This window comes from Cenococcum geophilum (genome assembly GCF_001692895.1).
Source record: "Cenococcum geophilum 1.58 unplaced genomic scaffold K441scaffold_12, whole genome shotgun sequence".
Lineage (NCBI taxonomy): Eukaryota > Fungi > Ascomycota > Dothideomycetes > Gloniales > Gloniaceae > Cenococcum > Cenococcum geophilum.
In genome coordinates this window covers 722,778-747,613 of record NW_027137570.1, presented here as the reverse complement: position 1 = coordinate 747,613, position 24,836 = coordinate 722,778, and the positions used below count along the sequence as shown (strand labels likewise).

Below are 24,836 nucleotides of genomic sequence, written 5' to 3'. Positions count from 1 at the left end.
AGAAGGTGAGAGTGAGCTGAAGTGATTTCCGAGGCCAGCGTGCACAGCCCGATCGACAATGATGCTCTGCGCAAGGGCTACACCCTACTTCTAGGATCAGCGGCCCCTCATATGTCAGTTGTTGGTGAGGGTACAACTCACGTTTGCGACCAAGAATATCCAATCATCTACCCTAAAGCCTTGCTTTCGGCGGAGAGTGGTATACAGTCTAGTGGCGGTAAAGCTTAGAGTCACAATGACCAAAGAATACCCGACTGCAACGACGGCAGCTCCGTGATGCTGTATGTACGGACCGCTAGCCATACTGGAGGGCAGATTTGAAGGTTGTGCGCAGGAAGGGGATTCGGGCCAGATCTAGAAACTGGAGAAGCATCGCATCAGGGGAACATGTGGGTTTAGTCAGAAATGCTCGCGCACGAAAGTGGGACGTGGAATTTTTGCTTCTCCCGCGCCATGAGGCGCTCTCCTTGATTCTTGCGAACATTGTCCATGCCAAAGCCACCAAGCCTTATGAGTGCCCGAGACAGGAAGCTTGGATAGACTTGGGGCATATTTGGGCCTGTGGTGGAGCCAAGACGCCAGGCCAGGCCCCCGGCCGCCGCACGAGTCAGTGGCCGTGATCGGCTCAAGGAACCGACAGTAGTGCGCGGACAGGGATATGTGATAGATACTGGTACGATTCTGGTGCGATGCTGGTACCGCTTTCCCGGACACCGATGGCACGGGCGAGACGGGGCCTGCGGGGGTTCGCGACCTGACTCGCTCAGCCAATGTAGTTCGTTAGATTTCTCAGCGTGGGCGGCCATCAAGTGCACTAGTGCAGTCCATGCCTGCAATTCCCGCCATGCCATGCCACTGCCATATCTTTTATCATCCCATGTCTCAGCGAGCCGTTCCCAGCAGTTCGGTTCTGTCCACACTTCCTTTCTTGACAATCGCTGCTTCTTTCGACCATCCACTGTCCCCGTCACCATGGCCGACGACAAGAACATTGAGATGACCATCCACGATGGCAGCGATCACAGTAATCGGGAGCCTGAACGTGCCACTAAGGGCGAGCGGTCCGGGAGCTATGACAACCGACAGTTGGATGTAAGTGACTGCCGCTTGGTTCATGTCGAACCAGCTCTACTTAATTACGACTTCCAACCAACCATTTATAGAGATATATCTCCTTGAAACCTGCCGTTGCTTTTGGTCTCACGGTTCTCTCCACCTGGGAAGGAATTGGTATTACACTCGGTGCTGGTCTGCTCAATGGCGGACCTACTGCATTGGTCTGGGGACTTATCCTCGCATCAATTGGGTCCACTTCAATTGCACTCAGCTTAGGTGAGATGGCATCGATGTCAGTGATCCTGATCGAAATCACAGTTTTTCTCTATTAACATCCAGTGCAGAACTCCCGTTGTCGGTGCGCAGTATCGATGGACTGGTCTATATGCTCCACGAATTATGACACCCGCTTTCTGGAGTTTAATCCAAGGTAAGCTCAGTCTATCTTTTCCACATACTAAGAAAATGCGCTGACTTTTTTAAGGATGGTTGACGGTGAGCTTCTGATCCACTCACAAGACTGAGCAACGAACTAATTCCCTGCAGACTTTCGCATGGATTGCTCTTTGCGCATCTGGATCATATGTCTGCTCTGCAATGACCGTGGGTCTTATCGGCATAAATAACGTGAACTACGTTCCTCATTTATGGCACATCACGCTGATAATGTGGGCATATTTGGCTGTCTGTGTCATCCTCAACGTTTATGCCCGCAAGCTGCTCGTGGCAATTGAGATGTTCGGAGGAATTATCCACATCGCCTTTTTTATCGCCACCGTTGTGACGTTGGCCGTTATGGGCCCGAGGAGCTCCGCAGAATTTGTCTTCACTGAGTCGTTCTTTGGACTGAGCGGATGGTCAAACGATGGTGTTCAGTGGTGTCTCGGTCTGCTTACCAGCACTTCACTGCTCACCGGTAAGTACTTTCGACAATTCAAACTGTCTGAACAACGCTGATTGGAATTTAGGCTTCGATGGAGTACTCCATTTGAGTAATGAGATGAAAGACGCCCCGAAGAAAGTGCCTACGAGTATGGTGCTAGGCGTTCTCATTAACTCTGTTCTTGCATTTGGCTTCGTTTTAACTCTCCTATTCTTCATGGGTGACCCCATGACTGCTCTTATGAGCCCAACTGGATATCCGGTCATCGAGATCTACCTTCAGGCAACAGGATCGGTAGCAGGGGCTACGGCCCTGACCTGCTTTATCATTATCCCGGCTGCAGTGTGCCAATTCAGTGTTTTCGCTTCCGTGACACGTCTAGTCTGGGCTTTCGCAAGAGATAATGGCCTTCCCTTCTCGTCGTTCTTTAGCTATGTAAGTTCGATTTAACAAAATACGTAATTTTCAGTTACTAACCCTACGCAGGTTCACCCAACTCTCCGTATGCCTACAAGAGCTCTAGGTCTCGTTGCCGTCCTTTGTGCCCTTATTGGCCTTATTACCGTTGGCAGCACCTCTGCCTTCTTTGCGGTGATCTCCCTCGGTGCTCTCGCACTCTACATATCATATGTCGTGCCAATTTTCCTCTTCTTGCTACGCAAGCTGCAAGGCCAGCACCCGCAATATGGCCCATTCAACCTCGGCCGGTTCGGCATTCCAGTCAACATATTCGCCGTCTGCTACTGCATTTTCGTCATCGTCTGGCTTCCGTTCCCCGCCATTTTACCCGTCACTGCAGCAAATTTTAACTATGCTGGTCCAATTATGTTCGCCGTCATAGTAATTGCTTTGGTTGATTGGTTTGTTAGCGGGCATAAGAGGTTCCAGGTTCCAACCGATCCTAATAAGGAGTAGCTGGGAGTTTAAAGCTACTTTACACCCTGTTCTTCTACAAGCCGATAAAATACCCCAATTCTTGCACCTGTTCTAACAAATTGATAAAATGACTCATTCAGAGCGCTTAGGCATATAAATAAACCCTTTCAATTATTCGTGAGGTTAGTAGGGTTTTGGGCGCTTCGACATGTGATTGGCGGAATTGCCCAGCGAGTGTTGATTAGTACCGCATAGGGACTAGATAAAGGGGGTGGCTTGGCAACAAGTATATATATTTATTCTTCTTAGGTCAATCTACTCGCGGGTCCGTCTGGTAGAAGTACTCCAACACATCATAGTTAGTGCTCTCGTTGCATAATGGTCGTCTTTGGCCACCTAGGGCCCGTTCAGCTAAAAATAAACCCTCTGTTCAATCGGCCTCGAAATGGCATTCTCAAATGTCAAGAGCGTAGATATTTACCGTCAACAATTTTACAAAACAAGTCCAAGCCCTAACAGCCTACAGCGTTCGTGCCATGTACCGGGGAGCCCCGAGACAAAGGCCCGCCTAGGAGCGTTTAACGTCGCACGAAGCCGTTGACATGGGCTATTGACACAAGCCTTTCACACCGAAGCCAAGGCAACGGAAGCCAGGGCCGCTGAAGCCAAGAACCCTGAAGCCACAGCAATCGGCGATCACTTTTCCTTTTTTTCGGAACTGGAAGCGGCACAGCACCCTACACTACTTTCCCGCCCAGCGTTTCGGATTACCAGAGTTGTAAGTATATGGGGTTATCCCTATGGAGCTTGGACCCCATGAAATATATCGGGAACTCCACTAAATATTATCCTGGATCTCACGAGGCTCTATTTGAACTCTGTTGATAGTTTCGCTCCTATAGAAATAGCAATTTCGCTTTGTACGCACTAGAGAATTTCAAGCCTAACCCTCATAATTAAGCTTAAAAATTAAAGGCTTCGCCTTTCTTGTGGGTGCACAGCTCTTTTGGCAAGCGCGGGGTATCTACGTTGGACGGTGCGCTTGACTAGTGATTACCAAAATTGCTGTGTTGAGCGCGCAGAAGGGAGGACACCGGAGCTCATACGGGCTGTAGAAGGTCAAAATTTAATAATAATCTCTGACTCATTCGTGCTCTATACCAACAATGCCAGCGCAGAGTAACCGATGTCAAAACACAAGGTCTTTTGCCCGGCCACAGTCAAAACACTCTGTACTATTCTCCCTATTCCACTAACCCCCGTAACTGAAAACCGTAACTCTCCTAATCCCAAACGTATCCCCCAAACTACCCCCCACCACACGCCCCCTCCCTAACCCTAAACTCAACCAACGGCCCCTCCCGCATAACCCCCATACAATCCACCAGCTGCCACTCATCGACCCTTCTCCGCCCCTCCTCCAACCCCGGTCCCCCCTCCCCCAGCGTCTCTCCCGCCGCCAGTCTGACATCGAACCGCCACAGCACGTGCGCCAGGGCGAGCTTGTACTCGCGCACCGCTAGGTCCTTGCCTATACACCCGCGAACCCCGAGGCTGAAGGGGCAGAAGGCGCGGCGGGCGAGGGTCAGAGTGTCCTCCCTGCCATCCTTTCCGCAGTCCTCTCTACGACCCTCCTTCTCGTTCTCGTTCTCCCCGCCGCCGGCGCTGGTGCTGACGCCGGGGCCCGCGATCCACCGCTCAGGACTAAACGCCCACGGATCCGGGTAGTAGGCCGGATTATGATGGATCGCATACGCCGGCACGCCGACCACCACCCCCGCAGGGATAAGCTCCCCATCGATCACGATCCCGCCCGGCAGGACCTCGCGCGGCACGTGGCTCGGCATGGGCGGGGCGCGTCGCAGCGATTCGTGCATCACCGCGTCGAGATACCCGCACCCCTCCAGCGCCTTTCCAATGCGGATATCCTCAGCGGAGGCGAAGGCGGCTCGGACCTCGCTCTGGGCGGCGTGCAGGGCGCGCGGGTGGTGCGTGAGGTAGAAGAAGCTGGCCGCGAGGGACGTAGCGACGGTGTCGGCGCCGGCGGCGATGAAGAGGACGGAGTCGGCGAGGAGCTCGGTGGGGGAGAGGCCGGTGCCGGTTTTGGGGTCGCGCGCGTTGAGCAGGAAGTGCAGCATGTCTTTTCGCGGGGGTTGGTTGGCGGCGAGGGCGGCGCGTTCGGCGGAGATTTTGTTGGAGAGTTGGGTAGAGCCGTATTCGACGAGGTGGATGTTGTCGCGGACCGGTTGGCCGCCGATGAGGGTCATGAATTTGGTGTTCATGAGCGGTGCGAGGAGCCAGGCGAAGGGGAGAAAGGGGAACTAGGGGAGTGGGAGGGTTAGCGGGTGAACTGCTAGGATCGGGGTTGAAGGGATCGACTCACCCAGTACATGTACTTGGCGGCGGATATGATGGCGCGGGAGATGTACCGGTTCTCGTCCTCCTCCAGGCAGTTAAATTCCTTGCCGAACGCCAGGTCGCCCATGATGTCGAACCCGAGCCAGGTGCACCACACGCTCATGTCCCTCTTCTCGCTCCATTCGCTGCCGGCTTTGGGCTTTACCAGATCGCAGAACTTCTTCACGTTGCCGATGATGAAGGGTTCCGCGGAGCTCAGCGCACTGGCGGAGAAGCAGTGCGCGATGAACCGTCTTCGAACCGCGTGCCTGCGCTTGTCGATCTCGGTGGCGGTGCTGAATGCTCCTGAGCCTGCGTCCATGGTCCTGTACCACTCGGATTTGCGGACGTTGGTCTTTTGCGAGCCATAGATGGTGTTGAGCGCCGTTTCTGTGTTGAACGACAATGTATTTGGCCCAATTCGGACAACGGAGCCTGTTGGTAAGCCATTAGCTCAGAATGGGTTTAGGGAAGAGCTTCATTATGCCTACCATATTTCTCGTGTTCGAGCAGATGGTGGATGTGTCGATTCCCGCCAATGCACCGAAAGATCAGAGGCCAATTAGAAATCTTGTAGAAGAATGGTCCTGGATATTTTGCTAGGGGATGAAGCGTGATACGATAAATAGAGACTAAGATAAACTGTACTTGGGTCAACAATGGCTGCGAACAACCACCGTACTAAACGGCTAATTGGAGTAAGCAATAACGCACGTATGTAACCACGAGACCAGCGAAATAAGCAGCGAAGATGTGAAATGGAGCATTCGACGCCGTTGCGGCTGCTCCCTTCATGCACTGGAAGAGGTCCATGCTGCTAACGATTCTTCCTCGAAGGGGAAGAGGGCAAAGCGAAATGCCCAAGTCCAGGATGCTTGAAGAGGAGAATAAGTGATGAGCAGAGGGCCGAGGCCAGCTATGTGGCAGTCTACATACCGGGCCCCGTGACATTGGAAGAGAAGTGGGAGGGGGTTTGCCAAGAAGGCAACCAGGGTTGGAGTAGTGGTAGCGACCCGAGCCAATCGACCGGGGGCGAGAATGACGCTAATGTCCGGGGATGAGGAGGAAGCGACCCAGCCTGACAGAACTGACAGGAAACGCACACACTAAAACCGGGGAAGGCCGCTTCGAAACGCGAGGCGCTTTGCACGTGCTTGGGGCCGCCACCAAGACTGGAAATCTCCGAGTTGCGAAAAGAAACGATCTGACTAAATTACTACACCACCTTGGCGCATCCGATTGAAAGCGCGTGTTGGTCGCGCAGATCAAACTACGCGGATTTATTCCCAAACATATGTTAAAATATGTCAAAATGGTCGTGCTTATTACTTTAAAGGTATAAAATTGTGCCGTTTGATCGCCAAGATCAACACGCACTTTCGACAGGAGGCGCTAAGGTGGTGAAGAGTTTCGGACAATAGTGCCGTTCCGTCACTGCAGTAGTAGCAGCCACTAGGGTCGTGCTTTTTCTTACTTTGGGTCGTGCCGGATTGGCTTGAGCACATGCTCAGGAAGCAATAGAATGGAAGTCATGGGGCCATACAAAAGCTTAGCTTAAGACTAGGCTGTTCAGGTCCGTAGCTTGAACTGGGATTCGACTATATGTCACGTGTCTATATATTGCTTGGCCGAAAACCCTACAACTTAGGTATTCAACTAGATGTTTAACACGGTTAATAACATTATTGCTTATAACTACACTTAATAGGTTATTCTTTTTATTATAGATTGCTTACAATTAGTGTTTATAGTAGCGATAATTATTAAGGCCTATAACCAACTTTTAAGCTAATAGCACCTATTTAAAAACTCCTTGCTTAACCACCCTATTATCTACCTCCTTATCTATAACCATCCCATCTACCAAATATACTATAGTTTTATCTTTAGAAGAAGAAAAAGCTAAAAAATAAGATAAGAGGGCCTAATAACTCTATAACCTAAAGATCTAAAAGAGAGAGTAGGAGGAATAGGCACAGATCTAAAAGACGGAATAGAAAGAGGAGTTTTACTAGGTAAGGCTAGCCGCTCTAAAGCAGCCTACTCTACTAAAGCACACCTCTACTGCTAAGGTAGATAAACTAGGTAAGTCCTATAACCTACTAAAAGGCTTAGGCACGCTTAAGCTTAACCTCCCTAGCCTAGCTAGAAGAGACCTCTATAATATATAGAAAGGATCCTTCCGCCTAGAGAACCTAGCCTATTTATAGGTACACTCTAGCTACCTAGACCTTTTTAATATAGCTACTATTAAAAACGGAAAGCTTATTTTAAAGAGACCTACTACTAGTTATAAGGTCTATAAGAATAAGGAGGTCTAGTTTACTAAATTTATAAACTATATAGTAATTATAAGCACTCTTTATATATACCCAACCGGGCCCCCCTAAATCACTCCTTAAACCACTTTAAAAGGTCTAAACAGCCTGCCTCCGGAGTATTATAGGCGGGTATAAGCGAACGGCCACAGCACTACTTAAGAAGGAATCCAATATTCCCCCCCTACAGTTATATATTAAAGCCGCTGCAATATAAAGGACGCAAAATAAACGCAACTCTAATGTTATAAAGTATATTAAGACACGCCTAAGTAAACTATGGAGGGACCCTAGGGTGCCCCGTAGGAGAACAAACCAACAACCCTAAAGTAGGGAAGAGATATTAGAGAAACAGGTAAAGAAAGCAGAAGAAGAATGGTGCCGCTTTAGGGCCCAGGCCTATATAGAGGAGGAAGGGAGACGCGCAAGAGGTTAGCAAAGACAGCAAGACAGAGAAAGGAGCTAAAGTAGAACATACAAGAACGCCGGGAAACCATCTACTGCAATGTAATACTGGTTGGACTAACGCTAGAGAGGCGAATGGGAGTTAAAGGTATAGAGGCTAACTTAGGCAAGATGAACCCAAGCTATAGTATGGTTAACGCTATGGGGGGTAAATACCTAAGGGCTCTAAGAAGGCTTAATAAAGGCAGAAAATATAATAGTAACACTCTTAAGAACAGGAATAATAGGACTAAAAGATTGGCTTTACTGGGTGGGTGTTCTAGTAGGTAGCCTAAGATGTGAATGTAGCTGGCTAAGACAGACACTAAAATACATAATACTGCTATGCCCCTTACGCACCAATTAAGAAATAATGCTCTTAGTAGCTGGCATAAAAAACTATAATACACTGCTCTTAATATAAAAAGGCCTTAAGGCGGTTACCTAATGGCTTATTAGTTAAAATGTGCTAAATTAGTTCCGGGTTATAAGGGAAATGGTAATAGAAGGTAAGGGGGCGAGCAGTAGGTGCCCCCTAGTAACTCTACAGTAGTAAAGTAATAGTTTATAATACTAGCGCGTCTGTAAGCTTGTTACGGCAGCAGTGGTTCCTAAGGAGGTTAAATAGTAAGGTAGTAGAGCACCATAGGCAACTTGCAGGCGCTAAGTAGGCGAGTCCCAAAAGGCGGGGAGATGGATCACGGGGTTTTCTTATTTTTCTTAAATAGAGTTTTCTCCCTATATATAAATAAGGAGTAGTCCGCGTGGGCCCAATAGGGATCCGAATCGGACGTTAAGCAATAAATTATTATTATATATACCCAACCAACCTCTATATAAGAATGTTGCTTTAAATAAATAAGATCCGCGACTACTCTATAACCTATAACTGGACCTTTATCCTAGACCTCGCGCTTAACTACTATAGGTATATTATAGATTGTAATTAGCTTAAGCCTAGTAACTAGGATATACCTACCCAGTTTAAGGCCTTATACTGCTAGGCAGCTAATATAAAGGTATAGAGCTAGGGACTTAAAGTCCGTGGTATAGTATTAAAAAGATTACAAAAAAATACCTCCCCTCCCCTCTAGTAAGCCCTATTATAGCTAAAATAACCAGTAGGCTTATAGAGAAGATCTATATTATTACCGCCACGCATGCTCTAAATACAACAAAAACTACCTATTAAAGTCGTACCCTAGGTAGCTTACCGCCGTAAGTAGTTAGACCTAGAATTTAATAGTAGATAAAGATATCTTCCTAGATTTAACTATTTAGATAAACCTGCTATAGACGCTAAGGCTCTAAGGCAGGCCTAATTTAGTACCTCTTTTTAAAACTTACTTATAAACGACTTTCCTAGCTAACTTACTATTACCTTTAAGACCTCTTACTTAGAGCACGCTCCTTTATAGGTACCCTAGAAATCTCCTAGTAATTTTATAAGGCATCTTTACCTATAGGGCAAAAATAGGTCCCTTATTACCTATACTACCTAATATCTATAAAAACTACCTTTCCTTACACGATAACGAAGACCTTATCTTTAAAAAGATCGTTACTAACCTAGCCCTAGGCCGTATACAGGCCACTAACTCTGTAGTTACCTTACCCCTAGGCCTAGTGCCTAAGGTAGATAGCGGCTTCTGCTATATTTATAATTTCTCTTTACCTAAGAGCTTCTTAGTTAATAACTCTATCGACCTAGCCTAGGTAGCACTATACTATACCTAAATAGAGACTATACTAGTATACGTAATTATAGCTAGTAGAGGCTGCTACCTAGTTAAATAAGACATTAAAGATACCTTCTAGATAGTACCCGTTCTAGTACGGTTGTGTTACCTATTTAGCTTTATCTAGAAGGGAGTTATATATATTAAATACTATCTGCTATTTAGCTTACAAATAGCCCTATTCCTTTTTAACTTATTTACTAAAGGTCTCCACTAAATCCTAGTATAATAGATTAACTCCGCTATTAAGCACTACCTTAATAATTTTATATTCGTGGTTAAGTGTCTAACTATACTACTATTACTAAGGGAGGTATACCTCTTGGTTATTAACTAGCTAGGGGTACCCTAAAATAATATAAAGAATATTAAAGATACGGAGGCGGAAGTATTAGGTTATACTATTAATACTATAGCAATAAAGATAAAACTCTTACTAGCTAAGTAATAGAAAGCTATTAATTAGGTAACCGAAGCCCTTTAGAAGGGCTAGCTATTATTATAGTAAGCCTAATAACTAGTAGGCCGCCTAGTATAATATACAAGAGTTATCCGCCTTAGGCGCTTATACTCTTGCTCTTTATAGGACTTTATAACAAAATAGCCTACTAAGTTATTAAAAAATATACCCTAGCGCCTCCCCCTAGAGCTAAAAGAAGACCTTAACCTCTAGCTTGAGGTTCTTATATTAAGTAACGGTATACTATTTTTTAATAATAAGGAGAGGCCGTAGTTTTACTTATTTATTAACGCCTTATTACTTAAAGGCTATAAAGGCTTCTACTTTAGTAAAGAGAACGGCTACTGGCCTAATTACGCGGCTTCCCTACCCTAGGCCTAGGCCTTTAGCTATTATCCCCTACTAGACTAGGCGGATAACTATATTAACCTAAAAGAGATATATGCTATTACGAAGGCATTTAAAAAGTAGTTATTAGTCTGGCGGTATAGGTTTCTTTATATTTATATAGATAATATAGTTACTTATAGCGGTATCTAAAATAATATTATAAAAGGTTCTAAAAACTAATTACTTTAAGAGATACTTATATCCTTAATAACAAATAATATTACTATAATAACTATATAGGTCTCCAGCGCCAATAATGGGCTTACTAATACTCTCTTATAATTTAACCACGAGAAATTATTATTACTATGCCCTAAGTGGTAAATAAATAACGGCTTCTTACTGGATAAATAAAGGCTTCTTACTAGAAAAATAATATCTCTCCTCTAGGTAGCTACTAACTCTTATAGTTAACCTAGAGTTATTTAATTAACCCCCCCTAACCTTCTGGAGTGAGATCGGTAGGTTTTATTGCTTTTTACTACTTATATAGCATGGCTTAGCAGCCAATATAAGAAAAGGCTACTCCTCCGCTATTAAGAGCTGGGAGGCCTTCTTAGCCCTAAACGGTTTATTACCGTATTTGGCTAAGAGAATAAACTTAGGGGAGTAGATTGCCTAACGAGCGTTTAGTACAGCCGCCCCTTTAATAGGTAGAATTAAGCCAGAAACCCTCTTTAACTATATCTTTATAATTTAATCTTATTATATAGACCTAGGTTACTTAATCGCCGCCTTTAAAGACTATACTATTAAAAGGGCCTTAGTAGGGGCTATATTACTATTTTTATTTATTAAAAAGACTAAACTACTAATTACGAAGGATATTTTAGATAAGATTATTACCTTTAGACCCTATAAGGCGGATATAAACGTAGACGCAGCATTTATAATAGTATTTGCGGGTTTTCTATATATAGGAGAGATTACGTACCTAAATAGAAAAGTTAAGAACTTTAGTACTATAAGGGCCCTCTATAATAATATTAGGATCGCCCCTAATAGCTATTTAATAGTCTTCTACCTAAAATAGAGTAAGATAAATAAAACCTATAGTGGCGTTAATATCTAGATTACCACTATGCTAGGAGATTATCTATGCCCCGTAGCTATAATAATATAGTTATTTAACCGTAACCCCTAGCCTTTATTAGATCTATTATTTAGCATTAATAATAAAGCATTTTCGGCGCTAGTAGTATATAAGATTCTATTAATTTACCTAGCCGCTGGCGGCATCTTACCTAATAGCTACTCTAACCACTCCTTTTATAGGGGTGCAGCGCAGTATATATATAATTATGGCTTTACAGAGTTATAAACGGCGTAGTTAGGTTAATGAATATTAGATATAGTAAAACTTTACTATAATACCTTAGAAACTAAACAACTTTAATTAAACTTAAACTTCTAGCGGAGCATGCCTATACTAGCTAGGGAAGCCTAATATAGGGACTCTATACTTTCTATTACGGGACCACTCTATAATACCTTATATATATTACCTGCCGCATTTTACCGCAATCTGCCACATTCTGCTATATTCTGCCTACCACTATAAAATTATCCTATATTCGCAACACCCGTAATATTAATAATATCTATAACCTCTACTAAGTTCTATTAAGTCTGCTAAATTCTACTAAATTCTACTAAGTTTGCCGAATTCTATAAAATTCTGCTAAATCTGCCAAATTCTAATAAATTCTGCCAAGTCTACTAAATTTTGCTAGGACTGTAGTAACTTATTAACTAAGCGACTAAGTTAACGATATATACCTATTCTTCTTACTTCCTTACCTTCTTTCCTTATATAATGTTTTAATTTTATTACACAGTTTATACTACGGAAATCGCTCCCGTTTTAACTTAATTCTTTATAGGTAGTAGGCGCTTTGCTAGTAGGTACTAGGTAGAATTTAGGCCAAATCTCCAAAGTTTAGGCCTAAAAAGCCTTATAAACGCTAGGATATCGCCTAAATCCCGCCCTATAGGCCTATACCCCCCATAATCGATATATTTAAAATGGACTATAACCTATTTATGCCGTGCGAGAGATAGATATTATATGTCTATATATTACTTAACCGAAAACCCTATAACTTAGGTATTTAACCAGATGTTTAACACGGTTAATAATATTATTGCTTATAACTGCACTTAATAGGTCGTTCTTTTTACCTACCTACCCCCNTTATAATGTATATTAGATTAGTTACTTACAGTCCTGTTTAGGTCTAGCGGCGGGCTATCCCATTAGGGGCACTGGGTAGGATTTAGGCCAGATCTCCGAAGTTTAGGCCTAAAAAGCCTTATAAACGCTAGGATATCGCCTGGATCCCGCCCTATAGGCCTGCACCCCCCACAATCGATATATTTGAAATGGACTATAACCTGTTCGTGCCGTGCGAGAGATAGACAGAGCGTGCTCCAAAAAGCACTGCAGCATCAGTAGAGCCAAGGTTAGACGTTCTTCACCTCTGAGTTGAAGGCCGGCAGCTAACCAACCAGCAAGCAACTCTCCCTTCGTCACTTTTCATACTGGGCGCTTTTGGCGCTTTTGCTTGGGTTAGCATGCCAGAGGCACCCTAGCTAGCGCGATTTTATTAGCAAGCCTCACCACAATACCTGGATATTGCGATACCGACGAAAATGATGGCACTTAAAACACCGAATTTTTTTAAGCTACGGCTTACCTTAAGAGCTACGGCTCGCCCAAGAGCTACGGCTACGGCTTAAACTTGCCGATACAACTCCGTTACAATAGCGTAATTCAGAAGGAAGGAAACACGAGTATGAGCTATTTAGCCATCACTTCCTTACAAAAACTGATTACGTGGCCGGGGGAAGGTAATTAAGACGTCAGTCAAAGGCGCATAAAAGAGCTACAGCTCATCAATCGTACGCAATCTCATCTTAAGCTACGGCTTAGATTAAGAGCTTCGGCTCTAAGATCTTATATAATCTTTTACAGAGCTACGGCTCCGACCCGGAGACTCTCCGGCTATCAGCCAAAGGGCTACCGAGACCTAATCGCAGGCGATTGTCTCTTCTAGAGCTACGGCTCGCCTTAGGGCTACGGCCCAACCCGGAGACTCCCCGGCTGTCAGCCATAGGGCTGCCGAGACTTAATCGCAGGCGATTATCTCAGAGCTACGGCTCACTCAAGAGCTTCGGCTCAGAGATCCTACGTGATCTCGTAAGCCACGGCTTACCTCAAGAGCTATGGTTCGCCTAAGAGTAGGGCGACGGCTCATTCTTAAGCTACGGCTTTAATCTAAAAGCTGCGGCTAGATCAAGAACTACGGCTTTAAGATTGATGTTCTGCCCCATACTGGCTCGAGCCTCGTTCCGGAAAATTTCTGCTTTATACCGGAACAGATCGTCTTCAAAGAGGAACAAATCGTGTATCGGTTTTATCGTCTTGATTCCAGAACAATTGCTTCATTCCGGAAAAGATTTGATACTATATTAAACTTTTAAAGCTATATAAAACCTTTTAGTAGAGCTTTTTGGCCGTTTTTACGTGCAGATTTAGAAAATATAGTACAGTAGATGGTTGCAAATAATGGTGAATATATAATTTAGTTAATTTTAGGTGTAAAATAAGTAGTAATATATCTTGCATATTATAATTAAACATCTAGTAGAGCATAATCGCGATATTTAGCATAAAAGTATAAGATTTTAATTTTCTACTGAGATTTTATAAGGCTTTAGAGATTAAATTTAACTACCCCCCCTAACTACTACAACACCATTAAATTCCATCTAAACTAGATTATACTACGATTAATAAGTATATTTAAAGGCTTTTCCGCATTATAGATAGAGCCTATAAGTAGTAGAAGCCAATTAGGTTAGGGGTAATCGGTCACATTCCCCAACACTAAAAATTAAAAATCTTATAAAGCTCCAATCTTACCGAGATCTCTTTAAAAACGGGCCCTCCAAGGTTATACTGGCCGTAGACTAATTGCCTAATTGGGTTTGGCGTAATCGCAATTTAGATTTCCCCTAACTACGCCAACCTTACTCATTCTATGGTCTTCCTTTCCTTCGCCTTACGCAGCCTTTAAGGTAGGCTTAATTAATTACCTTCTTTATTTACTATTGTTAATTAAGGTAGTATAGGGCTTTACAATATAGTCTCCTGTTAGGCTTGCTTTAATTAAGGGCTAAGCTAAGTACTAGTAAGCCTTCTATAGCCTCTCGCAGGAGGCTCTATAGAGTCCTCTATTGGTTAATTTGTACAGTGTTTCCCTCTATGGCAGTATGTAGAACACTCTATATTTCCTTTTTAATAACTATATCGGTAATCACTACATCCTTGTTTATACGTACAGCTGGTAGGCCGTATAGTAGTTAGGTAAGCTTTTACCACTTTTAAAAGTGGTACAATTTTACTAACGCTTATAGGAATTTAAGCGTTATAAGTCTCTCCTGGTTTAATAAGTTCGTTGCTAAGAAAGGGCTCTTTTGTAATTCCGTATTAAGTACAAATCTTATAGTAGCCTCAATTTCGGATTTTGTAGATATAGCCAGGTATACAAGAGACCTCAGTAGCCTTTTAAAGCTTTTTAGGAATTAGAAAAAGGACTAAGTCGCCTACACTAAATATAGTAATAGAGTGCTGCGTACCGTACTTCTTCCTTATCTAGTCGCGAGAGTAAGCCAATTACTGTTAAACTCTCTCGTGAATATCTAATATATCGTGAATAGAGTCTAACTCTGCTAAACGCCTCTGCAGCCGTAGTTCCTTTTGGCGCTCTTTAAGCTTCTTTAACACCTGCCGCTTAAGCTCTAGCCACAGTAGAATGGCGTAAATAGGGTTATTGGAGTTCTTAATCGCCCGAATTAACTTACGCCTAAAAGCAGGTGTGACTATATCGTGATACTCTTTAAGATCTACTGGTGGAACGCTAGCTTTACTAGCTTTGTGATAGAGCTATAATCGTAGAGCTTTAATTTAAACAGCAAGATTATTTATAAAGTAGCCTCCGGGGGTGTAGTAAGGATTATCTAGATCTTTAATCTAGTCGTCTGGATACAATTACTCTTACTACTAGATAGATTGTAGAGCTCTCTTGGTTGTACGCTGTAGATCTATGGTAGGTCCAGGTCTTACTGCCGCCAAGGCTTCGGCCTCTCTATCTATTCTCTTAATCGCCTCCTATATACTAGCCTCTTAGCTTAGTATAAGAAAGCCTTCTAGTGAAGGTAGAGGCTGCCTAAATCCACTTAATCCTAACGATTGAATTTAACGAGTTTAAATTAAGATTGGTAAGTAATTGGGAGAAAGGCAATTGTTGTTAGATAGAGCATGGTTCGGAGGAGTCTCCTACCTTTATAATCTATTAACTAAATCGTGGTCCTCTTTAAACTAATTATAATCGCCTATAGAGGCAGTTCCTAAATCTAGAAGGCTTCTATTATTAGAATCCTCATCTTCCTTATTAGAAGATTTACCCGTAGTTAAGAGCTAATTGCTATTGTCTCCTATATTAGAAATATCATCGCGATCCTTATTAGAAGTAGTAAGGGTGCTTAAAGCAATAGAGCGATTATCCTCCTTATTGCGCTCCTATTTAGCAGCCTCTTGCCTATTACTATTCTCTTCTAGTAGAGGGCCTAAAACTTCCTTATTGCCATCTAGATCCTTATCCTTAACTTTAGAGACTTTAGTATCGGGCAGAGGCTCTACCGTGGCCCTTAGGGCAGGCGCCACTAAAGTAGAAGCCTAAGGATCTCTCCTATATAGACAGTAAAAAGGCGTACAGCTAATTAATTCGTGGTACGTGCGATTAATTAAGGCCGTAATAATTAGGTAAGCTGCCGCCCATTACGAAGTTCCTAAAAGTCGCTTTACTGTATAAAGCTTCTTCTTTATAAAGCCATTAGCCTGCTCTATAAGGCCTTATAATTAAGGGTAGCGCGGGCGGCTATTAATAACTTTTACTCTATAGCAACGAAGTAATATAAGAAGGGCGCCTTTAAACTTTATACCGTTATTACTCTGCCAAATACGTAGGTGAACACTATAGTAATATATCCATTATAATACAGTAGCGGCAACTTCCTCAGCTGTCTTCTACTTAAGAGGGTAGAGGGCGTAGTATTTACTAAAGTAATCGCATATCTGTAGGATCCATTTATATTCGCCGTTGGGCTTAGAGCGCATATTAATTAGATCGCCTTGGATGCGATTAAAGGGAGCTAAAGAGACGATTATATTAAGTGGAGGCCTTATAGTAGAGGAAGCTTTTCTAGAAAAATATTAGCATGCATATACGACCAAGAAAAGTAATACTTACTCCTTGCAGATTCAACAGTACTTAAGTAGCTATTTAACTTCAATAGATCTTATACTGTAATACTCAGTCGCAATTATACGGTAGGTCTTCTTCTACCCTAAGTATTTAACATCGCTATGCTTCCTTATAATTATATTATAAATATCCGGCTTAGGAACCACCTTTAAAGCCCGCTTATTAGGCCCTATCGGACGCCTCTAAAGACCTTACAGCTTTAGATAAATATTCTCTCTTATATACTACCGTTGCTTAGCCTTTAATTTAGTGTTGCGTTCTCCCTATAAGCGGGCTATACAATTTAGATCTGCGAGCCAGGAAACAAGATTATTATATTTAAGCTAGGTAACGCGCTTTATTAAGTTAACTCTGGTTTCTTCTAGATACTTAGTAAAGGCAGGCTTTACTATAACTAAGAAGGCAGGAATAGCGTAAGAGACGTTATAGGAGTCGTCTGCGGTAGAAGAGGCAATTACATTAGGTGCGGAGGTGGTCGCGGAGGTAGTCACAGAGGTGGTCGCGGAGGTTAACATTGCTGTTACTAGTATTAGATTTAAGCTGGCAATTAAGTTAATATATATTTAGAGCTTATAGATAAGACGTGCATCTTGTTAAGGATATATTTAAGTCATACGTAGAGGCGGTAAATAAGGAAGGATAAATAAGAAAATTTAACAGACGTTAAAGCTTGCGAAGTTCAACTTTTGGAGCCCCTGCGCTAGTCTTAATTAGGTAATCGCAATAAGAAAATTAATACCTCAGGAGGTTCCATAAGAGCTCTATAAAATGCCTTACACTTAGTTATAAAATATAAACCAACCACCAAACTTAGGCTTATTAACTAGCCGTTTTGGCGACGTCGTGTATGCATGGTTGGGGTAATTTAAGGCTGTTCTAGACGTTATGCGATAACGATTTACCAATTAGATTAAGAGGGGAAGAAAACCGAAGTCATTAGTATAATATATTTTAAAGAGCTTCACGATTCGTGCATAGCCACGCGCTGCTGTACCACTTTATAATTGGCCTGATCTTTCAAAGATCTTTTCCGGAATAAAGCAATTGTTCCAGAATCGAGACGATAAAACCGATACACAAATCGTTCCTTTTTGAAGACGATTTGTTCCGGTATGACGCAGGAATTTTCCGGAACAAGGCTCGAGCCAGTATGGGGCAGAACATTGATCGTACGCGATCAAGTCTTACCCCACCAGCAGACACTCTTTTCTTGAGGAAGTTAAGCAAATAGTCGTGATATATAACGTCACGGTTATATTTTTGCTCTTCCTCTATTAACTAGCTGCAATTATATAGGAAAATCCTCTGTTAAAGTCCTCCCCCGAATTGTTATATGTATATACTGCGTTACTTAAAAGGATTGCAAATAAGACTCCTAGGCTTAAGGTACTTTTAGAGGCTTTAGAGCCGAAGACGCATAACGTTTTTTAGGCGGCATAAGGATAATATTTTACTAAGAATTTAATAATTAAATAGACAGCGACAATATTAACGCTTTAAAATTAACTAATTACAACGTGAGCGATTCTGAGGTGATAAGCTCTACGCCACCCGACCACCAGACAAACTCAAAAAGGTAAGCGGATATGGCTCAATTGCCAGACACGCTGCGTAGAACAATATTTATTCTCACTCGGCGGGCTTGGCGCCTGACAGCCATAGGGTTATGACGGTCGGCATAGTTATGATTTGGAACATCGAAACTATGCACGGACGAAATTTGTTAGGAACCGTCATAACTCTCACGTTACCACCATATATTCTAGATACAGGCTTCCTAGCCACGTCGCTGCCGCTTGCCACAATACTTAAGCGTCAAAGGCGCCCACACCCCTACCGCCGAGCAATCGCACTGACCAGAGGCTTCAACACCAAGCTATATACAGTATAGAGCCTCTAGATTGGCTTAAGAGGCATGCATATACGAAAAGTGCAAGAAATCTTGCCACACAATGGGGATCGCCAGCTACACTGTGAGACCAGGCCAACTAGGCTGTGACAGGAGATGCCCCTCCCGCAAGCAAAGCTCTCTGGGGCATCGTCTCTCCTGCGTCGGAAACACTAGACCTGGCCAATTTAACCCCTCTCGAGCAGATCTCAGACACCCTGCGAATTCTACCTAGATGGCGAACCGACGCCGACCTCGTCGCGAAGACTACACTGTAGGGCTGGTGTGCGCCCTTCCCATCGAACTTGCTGCCGCACAGGAGATGCTCGACGAAGAGCACGAAGACCTCGGTCATGACGCCAACGACAACATATACACATTTGGCCGGATTGGCAAGCATAACGTTGTCATCGCCTCTCTGCCGAAAGGTCAAACAGGAACGAACTCGGCCGCTGCGGTCGCCGTCCAGATGAAGTCGACCTTCACGTCAATCCGGTTCAGTCTAATGGTAGGCATAGGGGGAGGCGTTCCAAGCCCGAAGGCTGATATAAGACTTGGAGACGTAGTAGTCAGCAGCCCCAGTAAGCTACATGGCGGAGTCGTGCAATATGACTTCGGGAAGGCCACGCCAAGTGGATTCGAGCGTACGGGTTTCCTCAATGCTCCGCCAACAATTCTACTCAACGCCATCGCAAAGCTACAGGCTAGCCACTTCAGAGAAAGAAGTAGACTCTCGGAATATATCTCCAAGCTTAAGGGCCTGCCAGCCTTTACACACGAAGACGCAGAACCCGATGCCTTATTTAAAGCGGACTATAACCATGTCGGAGGCGGTACATGTAAACAATGTAGCAAAGAGAGGGTGGTGGATCGGAAGCCGCGTAGTCAAGAGATTTTGATTCACTATGGCACGATAGCATCAGGCAATCAAGTAATACGAGATGGTACTACGAGAGATAGATTAAGCTCGGAGTTGGGGGATGTCCTCTGCTTTGAAATGGAAGCGGCGGGCCTGATGAATAGCTTCCCATGCCTTGTTATTAGGGGCATATGTGACTACGCCGACTCGCATAAGAACAAGACGTGGCAGGCATATGCAGCAGGAACAGCAACAGCGTATATGAAGGAAGTGCTGTCGGTTATACCGGCGGCTGAGTTGGCGGAATTACGTGCTGTAGAAATTATTAGAGAAAAGCGAGGTTAGTATAGCTAGTAACAAAAGGCAGATCACTAACTAATCTAGAACTACAGAGCCTACTTGATCGCTTGCCCTACGCCGCTGAAGCGCCATTCAATTCGTACCAGAGCCAGCACGAACCCACTTGTCTTCACAACACACGCGTCGACGTTCTTCAGGAGATACGCAACTGGGCTGATGGACGAGACGATCGGCGTGTCTTCTGGCTGAACGGTTTGGCCGGCACAGGAAAGTCCACTATTGCCCGCACTATCGCCCGCGAATACTTTGAGCGAGGGCATCTCGGAGCAAGCTTCTTCTTCTTAAAAGGCGGTGGAGACGTTGGCCATGCTAGCAAGTTCGTTACGACTATTTCCCTACAGCTTGCGAGCATCGTACCAGCTCTCCAATACTATATTTGCGAAGCTATTGCTAAGCGTAGTAATATTGCGAGTCTGTCTCTCCGCGACCAATGGCGTCAGCTCGTCGTCCGTCCGCTATCAAAGCTAAACGGCAACTCATGCTCATCTACGTATATTCTTGTAGTTGATGCCCTTGATGAGTGTAACGATGAGAGGCATATCCGGAACATTCTACAACTCTTAGCTGAAGTTCTGTTGTTAAAGACGGTCCGGCTACGGGTTTTCTTAGCGAGCAGACCCGAAGTTCCAATTCGACACGGCTTCGATAAAATGCCTAAGGCTGAGCGCCAGGACTTTGTGCTTCATAATATATCGCCAGCGGCTGTAGACCGTGATATTTCAACGTTTCTTGAACACAATCTAAGCGACATTAGACAGGAATACTATCTGGAGCCTGGCTGGCCGGGTGAACAGGCCATCAGACGTCTAGTCAAGAATGCAGGTGGGCTGTTCATCTGGGCAGCGACTACCTGTCGATTCATCCGCGAAGGGAAAGGATTCGCTCCAAAGAGACTAAATACGATTCTCGAGGGCAGTAGCACCTCGGCCACAACACCGGAAAAGCATCTTAATAAGATTTATGTTACTGTCCTCAAGCAATCTATTTCCCTAGACTATACGGACGAAGAGAAAAAAGAGTCATATCGCATGCTGAGGCATATTCTTGGATGTGTAGTGGTTCTCCTATCCCCTCTTTCTGCTAAATCTTTAAACAGGCTACTCGATGTTACGAAACAGGACATGGACCAAACAATAGACGGTCTTCACGCTATTCTAGATATCCCAAAGGACCCAACCATCCCGCTTCGTCTGCATCACCCATCATTTCGCGACTTCCTCCTCGGTAAGAACAGGTGCAGTAATCCGGAACTCTGGGTGGACGAGAAACAAGCGCATCGGACGCTGGCCGAGGGTTGTATACGGATTATGTCGACCTCTCTTAAGCAAGATAACTGTAGTGTGGGTGCTCCCGGCGTGCTCGTAACTGACTTAGAGAGCAGCTGGGTGGAGCAATACCTTCCTCCAGAGGTTCAGTATGCGTGTCTCTACTGGGTGCAGCATCTTCAAAAATGCGGCGACCAGCTCTATGACGACAACCGAATCCATCACTTCCTACAGGGACATATTCTTCATTGGCTTGAGGCGTTAAGCTGGATGCGGAAAATATCCGAGGGAATTTATGCGATCACTTCTTTAGAGTCAATTGCTCTTGTAAGTTAGGTTCTGCAACGGCATAAACGTTTGGCGGACTTACCGTTTAGACATACGACTGTCCCCGCTTATACGGGTTTATTCATGATATAAGGCGATTCGTGTTATACAGCCGACCAGCGATCGAGCAGGCACCCCTTCAGATATATTGCAGTGCGCTTATATTTGCACCGGAGATGAGTGTAGTACGGAAGCAGTTTCAAGACCAGATACCTAGGTGGATGCGGAGGTTACCAGAGGTCCAAAAGAATTGGAGCGCCTTGCTGCAAACGCTCGAGGGCCATTCGAGCTGGGTCTGGGCTGTGGCCTTCTCGCCGGACGGCAAGCTGCTGGCCTCGGCCTCGGCCGACTGTACAGTCAAGCTGTGAGACTCCGGCACAGGGGCGGCGTTACAGACGCTCGAGGGCCATACGAGCTGGGTCAGGGCCGTGGCCTTCTCGCCCGATGGCAAGCTGCTGGCCTCGGCCTCGACCGACTGTACAGTCAAGCTGTGGGACTCCAGCACAGGAGCGGTGCTGCAGACGCTCAAGGGCCATTCGAGCTTAATCAGGGCCGTAGCCTTCTCGCCGGATGGCAAGCCGCTAGCCTCGGCCTCGATTGACTGTACAGTCAAGCTGTGGGACGCCGTTACGGGAGCGGCGCTGCAGACGCTCGAGGGTCATTCGAGCTGGGTCAGGGCCGTGGCCTTCTCGCCGGATGGCAAGCTGCTAGCCTCAGCCTCGGCCGACTGTACAGTTAAGCTGTGGAACACTGGCACGGGAGCGGCTCTGCAGACGCTCGAGGGCCATTCAGATTATATCAATGCCGTGACCTTCTCGCCAGACGGCAAGCTGCTAGCTTCGGCCTCGGCCAACAAATCGGTTAAAGTGTGGGACGCCGGCACGGGAGCGGTGCTACAGTCGCTCGAGGGCCATTTAAACTCTGTCTGGGCCGTGGCCTTCTCACCGGATGGTAAGCTGCTGGCGTCGGCCTCGCACGATAATACGGTCAGGTTATGGGACGCCGTCACGGGAGCAGCGCTACAGACGCTCGAGAACCATTCGAACTCCGTCTACGCCGTAGCCTTCTCGCCGGACGGCAAGCTGCTAGCCTCGGCCTCGACTGACAATACAGTTAAGCTATGGGATGTTAGCATGAGAGCGGCGCTGCAGACGCTTGAGGGTCATTCGAACTTGGTTAGGGCCGTGGCTTTCTCACCGGATGGCAAGTTGCTAGCCTCGGCCTCGATCGACTGTACAGTCAAGCTGTGGGACGCCGGCACGGGAGCGGCGCTGCAGACGCTCGAGGGCCATTTGGATTATATTAACGCTGTGGCCTTCTCGCCGGATTGCAACTTGCTAGCCTCGGCCTCAGCCGATAACACGATTAAGCTATGGGACGCCGGCACGGGATTGGCGCTACAGATACTCGAAGGTCATTCAAGCTCCGTCGACGCCATAGCCTTCTCACCGGACGGCAAGATGCTGGCATCGGCCTCGACCGACTGTACAGTCAAGCTGTGGGACGCCGTCACGGGAGCGGCGCTGCAGACGCTCGAGGGCCATTCGGATTATGTCGACGCCGCGGCCTTCTCGCCGGACGGCGAGCTGCTAGCATCAGCCTCGGCCGACTGTACAGTCAAGCTCTGGGACACCGTCACGGGAGTTGCGCTACAGACGATCGAGGTTAGCGTCGTTATTCATACCCTTTCATTCTCTGACGACGGGACATCCCTAGAGACCGATAGAGGGTTATTGCCCATTACGTCTCTTCCCCCTAGCGTAGTCTCTTCTCGACAGAGTTTCTCACGCGATATATCTGTGCAGGAACAGTGGGTAACCGCGGGGACGGAGAATATACTTTGGCTTCCCCTAGAGTATCGGCCAAGTTGCGCTGCTATGCATGAAAGTATCGTTGCGCTAGGAAGTATGTCTGGTCTCGTGTCAATCCTAGAATTTGCGATTTGAGTTTCCCTCCCTGCCCGCCTCCGTTGCAGTTAACGCCTTTACTGCCCTTCGAAAGCCGCAATAGCTTGGAAAACACCCGATTATAAATGTAGCTGCTTTGAAATCAATTAGCGTTAAGCTTTTTATGGGTCTAGTGACCGGATATTTTTCCAAGGGTTAGTTGGTTGGTCCTCTCCGCTTCCCCGTCCGTCTGAGGCTCAGCTTTAGTCTCCGGCAGTGGTCTTAAGAATATTTTTATTCATTCATTTTTATGAATATATTCATTCATAACGAATGATATGCATTAAATATTTTTTTTCTCTTAAGAATTGAATTATTCATAAGCTTATGAATATATATATAGATTTTTTAAAGCGTTTGTCACTGGTTTTAGTAATAAATGCATGCATATTTTAGCCAAATATTCATTCAATTCATAAGCGCGCCAAAAATATTCATAATTTAAATGCATATAATGAATAGAGCTTACCTAGGCTATATTCATTACATGCATTCAAATCATGAATATTTTTGGCGCGTTTATGAATTAAATGAATATTTGGCTAAAATATGCATGCATTCATTACTAAGACCACTGGTCTCCGGTTTATAAATTTACTTACCTACTATATAAAAACGAGCTAATATGTAATAAAAAGAACTGAATAGTTATTATATAAAACCTTTTATTCTAAATTATAGAGTAGGAAGAGCTCTATATCTTCTATTAGGCTCTTAATCTAAAGCTATCCGATTTAATAATAACAACGTATATAAATTTTTTCAGATAATTATCTATTCCTTTTAGTTATAGAAAGATATTATATAAAGATATGTTTAATTAGCGTTAATAAGTATTTATCTTTCTATTAATATCTAGATGTCCCTAAATAACTACCTCTTTCTTATAGTCTGCGCCCACTTTATTAATAGCTAGGAAAATTAGATAAAAGCTTTTCTTGCCCTTTATATAGTACCTAGTTATAGTAAAGTTAAATAATAGAATACTTTTCTTTTAGTTCTAAAGGAGTATAAAATTATATAAAAGCTTAGAGCTATTATTACAGATAATTCTATAATAAATAATACCCTTTATTATATAATCTATAAGTATCTTACTAATAATAATAATATTACCTAGGATCCTATTTAATAACATATCCGCTACTAGGGGTATACTATTAATCTCGCTATCTAGGCCTTTCTCTTTAAATATATTTTTAAACTTAAGGCTATTAAGTTATATAAAAGGAATAATGTAAGTAAAAAAGAGCAAAGTTATTGTCGGGAGTAAATAAGAATACTGTAGAACAAGCGATA

General features: G+C 44.5%; 3 protein-coding genes across 3 annotated transcripts; 2 read left to right on the top strand and 1 right to left on the bottom strand.

Moving 5' to 3' along the window:
* Positions 1–972: 972 nt before the first annotated feature.
* Positions 973–2,854, top strand: K441DRAFT_694746 (amino acid transporter; the record flags this gene model as incomplete). The annotated part of the gene is made up of 7 exons (XM_067652745.1): positions 973–1,092; positions 1,164–1,348; positions 1,401–1,486; positions 1,541–1,551; positions 1,603–1,972; positions 2,025–2,374; positions 2,426–2,854. 7 exons carry the CDS (start codon positions 973–975, stop codon positions 2,852–2,854), a joined length of 1,551 nt encoding a protein of 516 aa, XP_067506175.1.
* A 1,065-nt stretch (positions 2,855–3,919) lies between these two features.
* On the bottom strand, positions 3,920–6,141 carry K441DRAFT_694745 (benzoate 4-monooxygenase cytochrome P450). Its single transcript, XM_067652744.1, has 4 exons — positions 5,927–6,141; positions 5,704–5,854; positions 5,199–5,647; positions 3,920–5,136 (listed from the first exon to the last, which is right to left on the bottom strand). The coding sequence occupies exons 1-4, from the start codon at positions 6,023–6,025 to the stop codon at positions 4,123–4,125; spliced, it is 1,713 nt and encodes a 570-aa protein (XP_067506174.1). The 5' UTR covers positions 6,026–6,141; the 3' UTR covers positions 3,920–4,122.
* A 12,874-nt stretch (positions 6,142–19,015) lies between these two features.
* K441DRAFT_704268 (WD domain-containing protein) lies at positions 19,016–23,537 on the top strand (the record flags this gene model as incomplete). The annotated part of the gene is made up of 5 exons (XM_067653528.1): positions 19,016–19,979; positions 20,024–21,591; positions 21,642–21,942; positions 21,973–23,255; positions 23,397–23,537. 5 exons carry the CDS (start codon positions 19,016–19,018, stop codon positions 23,535–23,537), a joined length of 4,257 nt encoding a protein of 1,418 aa, XP_067506173.1.
* Positions 23,538–24,836: the final 1,299 nt, after the last annotated feature.

Coding starts and splice junctions, on each gene's coding strand:
- K441DRAFT_694745 (XM_067652744.1), bottom strand. CDS start 6,025: ATGGACCTCTTCCAGTGCATGAAGGGAGCAGCCGCAACGGCGTCGAAT. Junction 5,855..5,926: donor CTGGTCTCGTGGTTACATAC/GTGCGTTATTGC, acceptor ACCCAAGTACAG/TTTATCTTAGTCTCTATTTA. Junction 5,648..5,703: donor GCTCGAACACGAGAAATATG/GTAGGCATAATG, acceptor GCTTACCAACAG/GCTCCGTTGTCCGAATTGGG.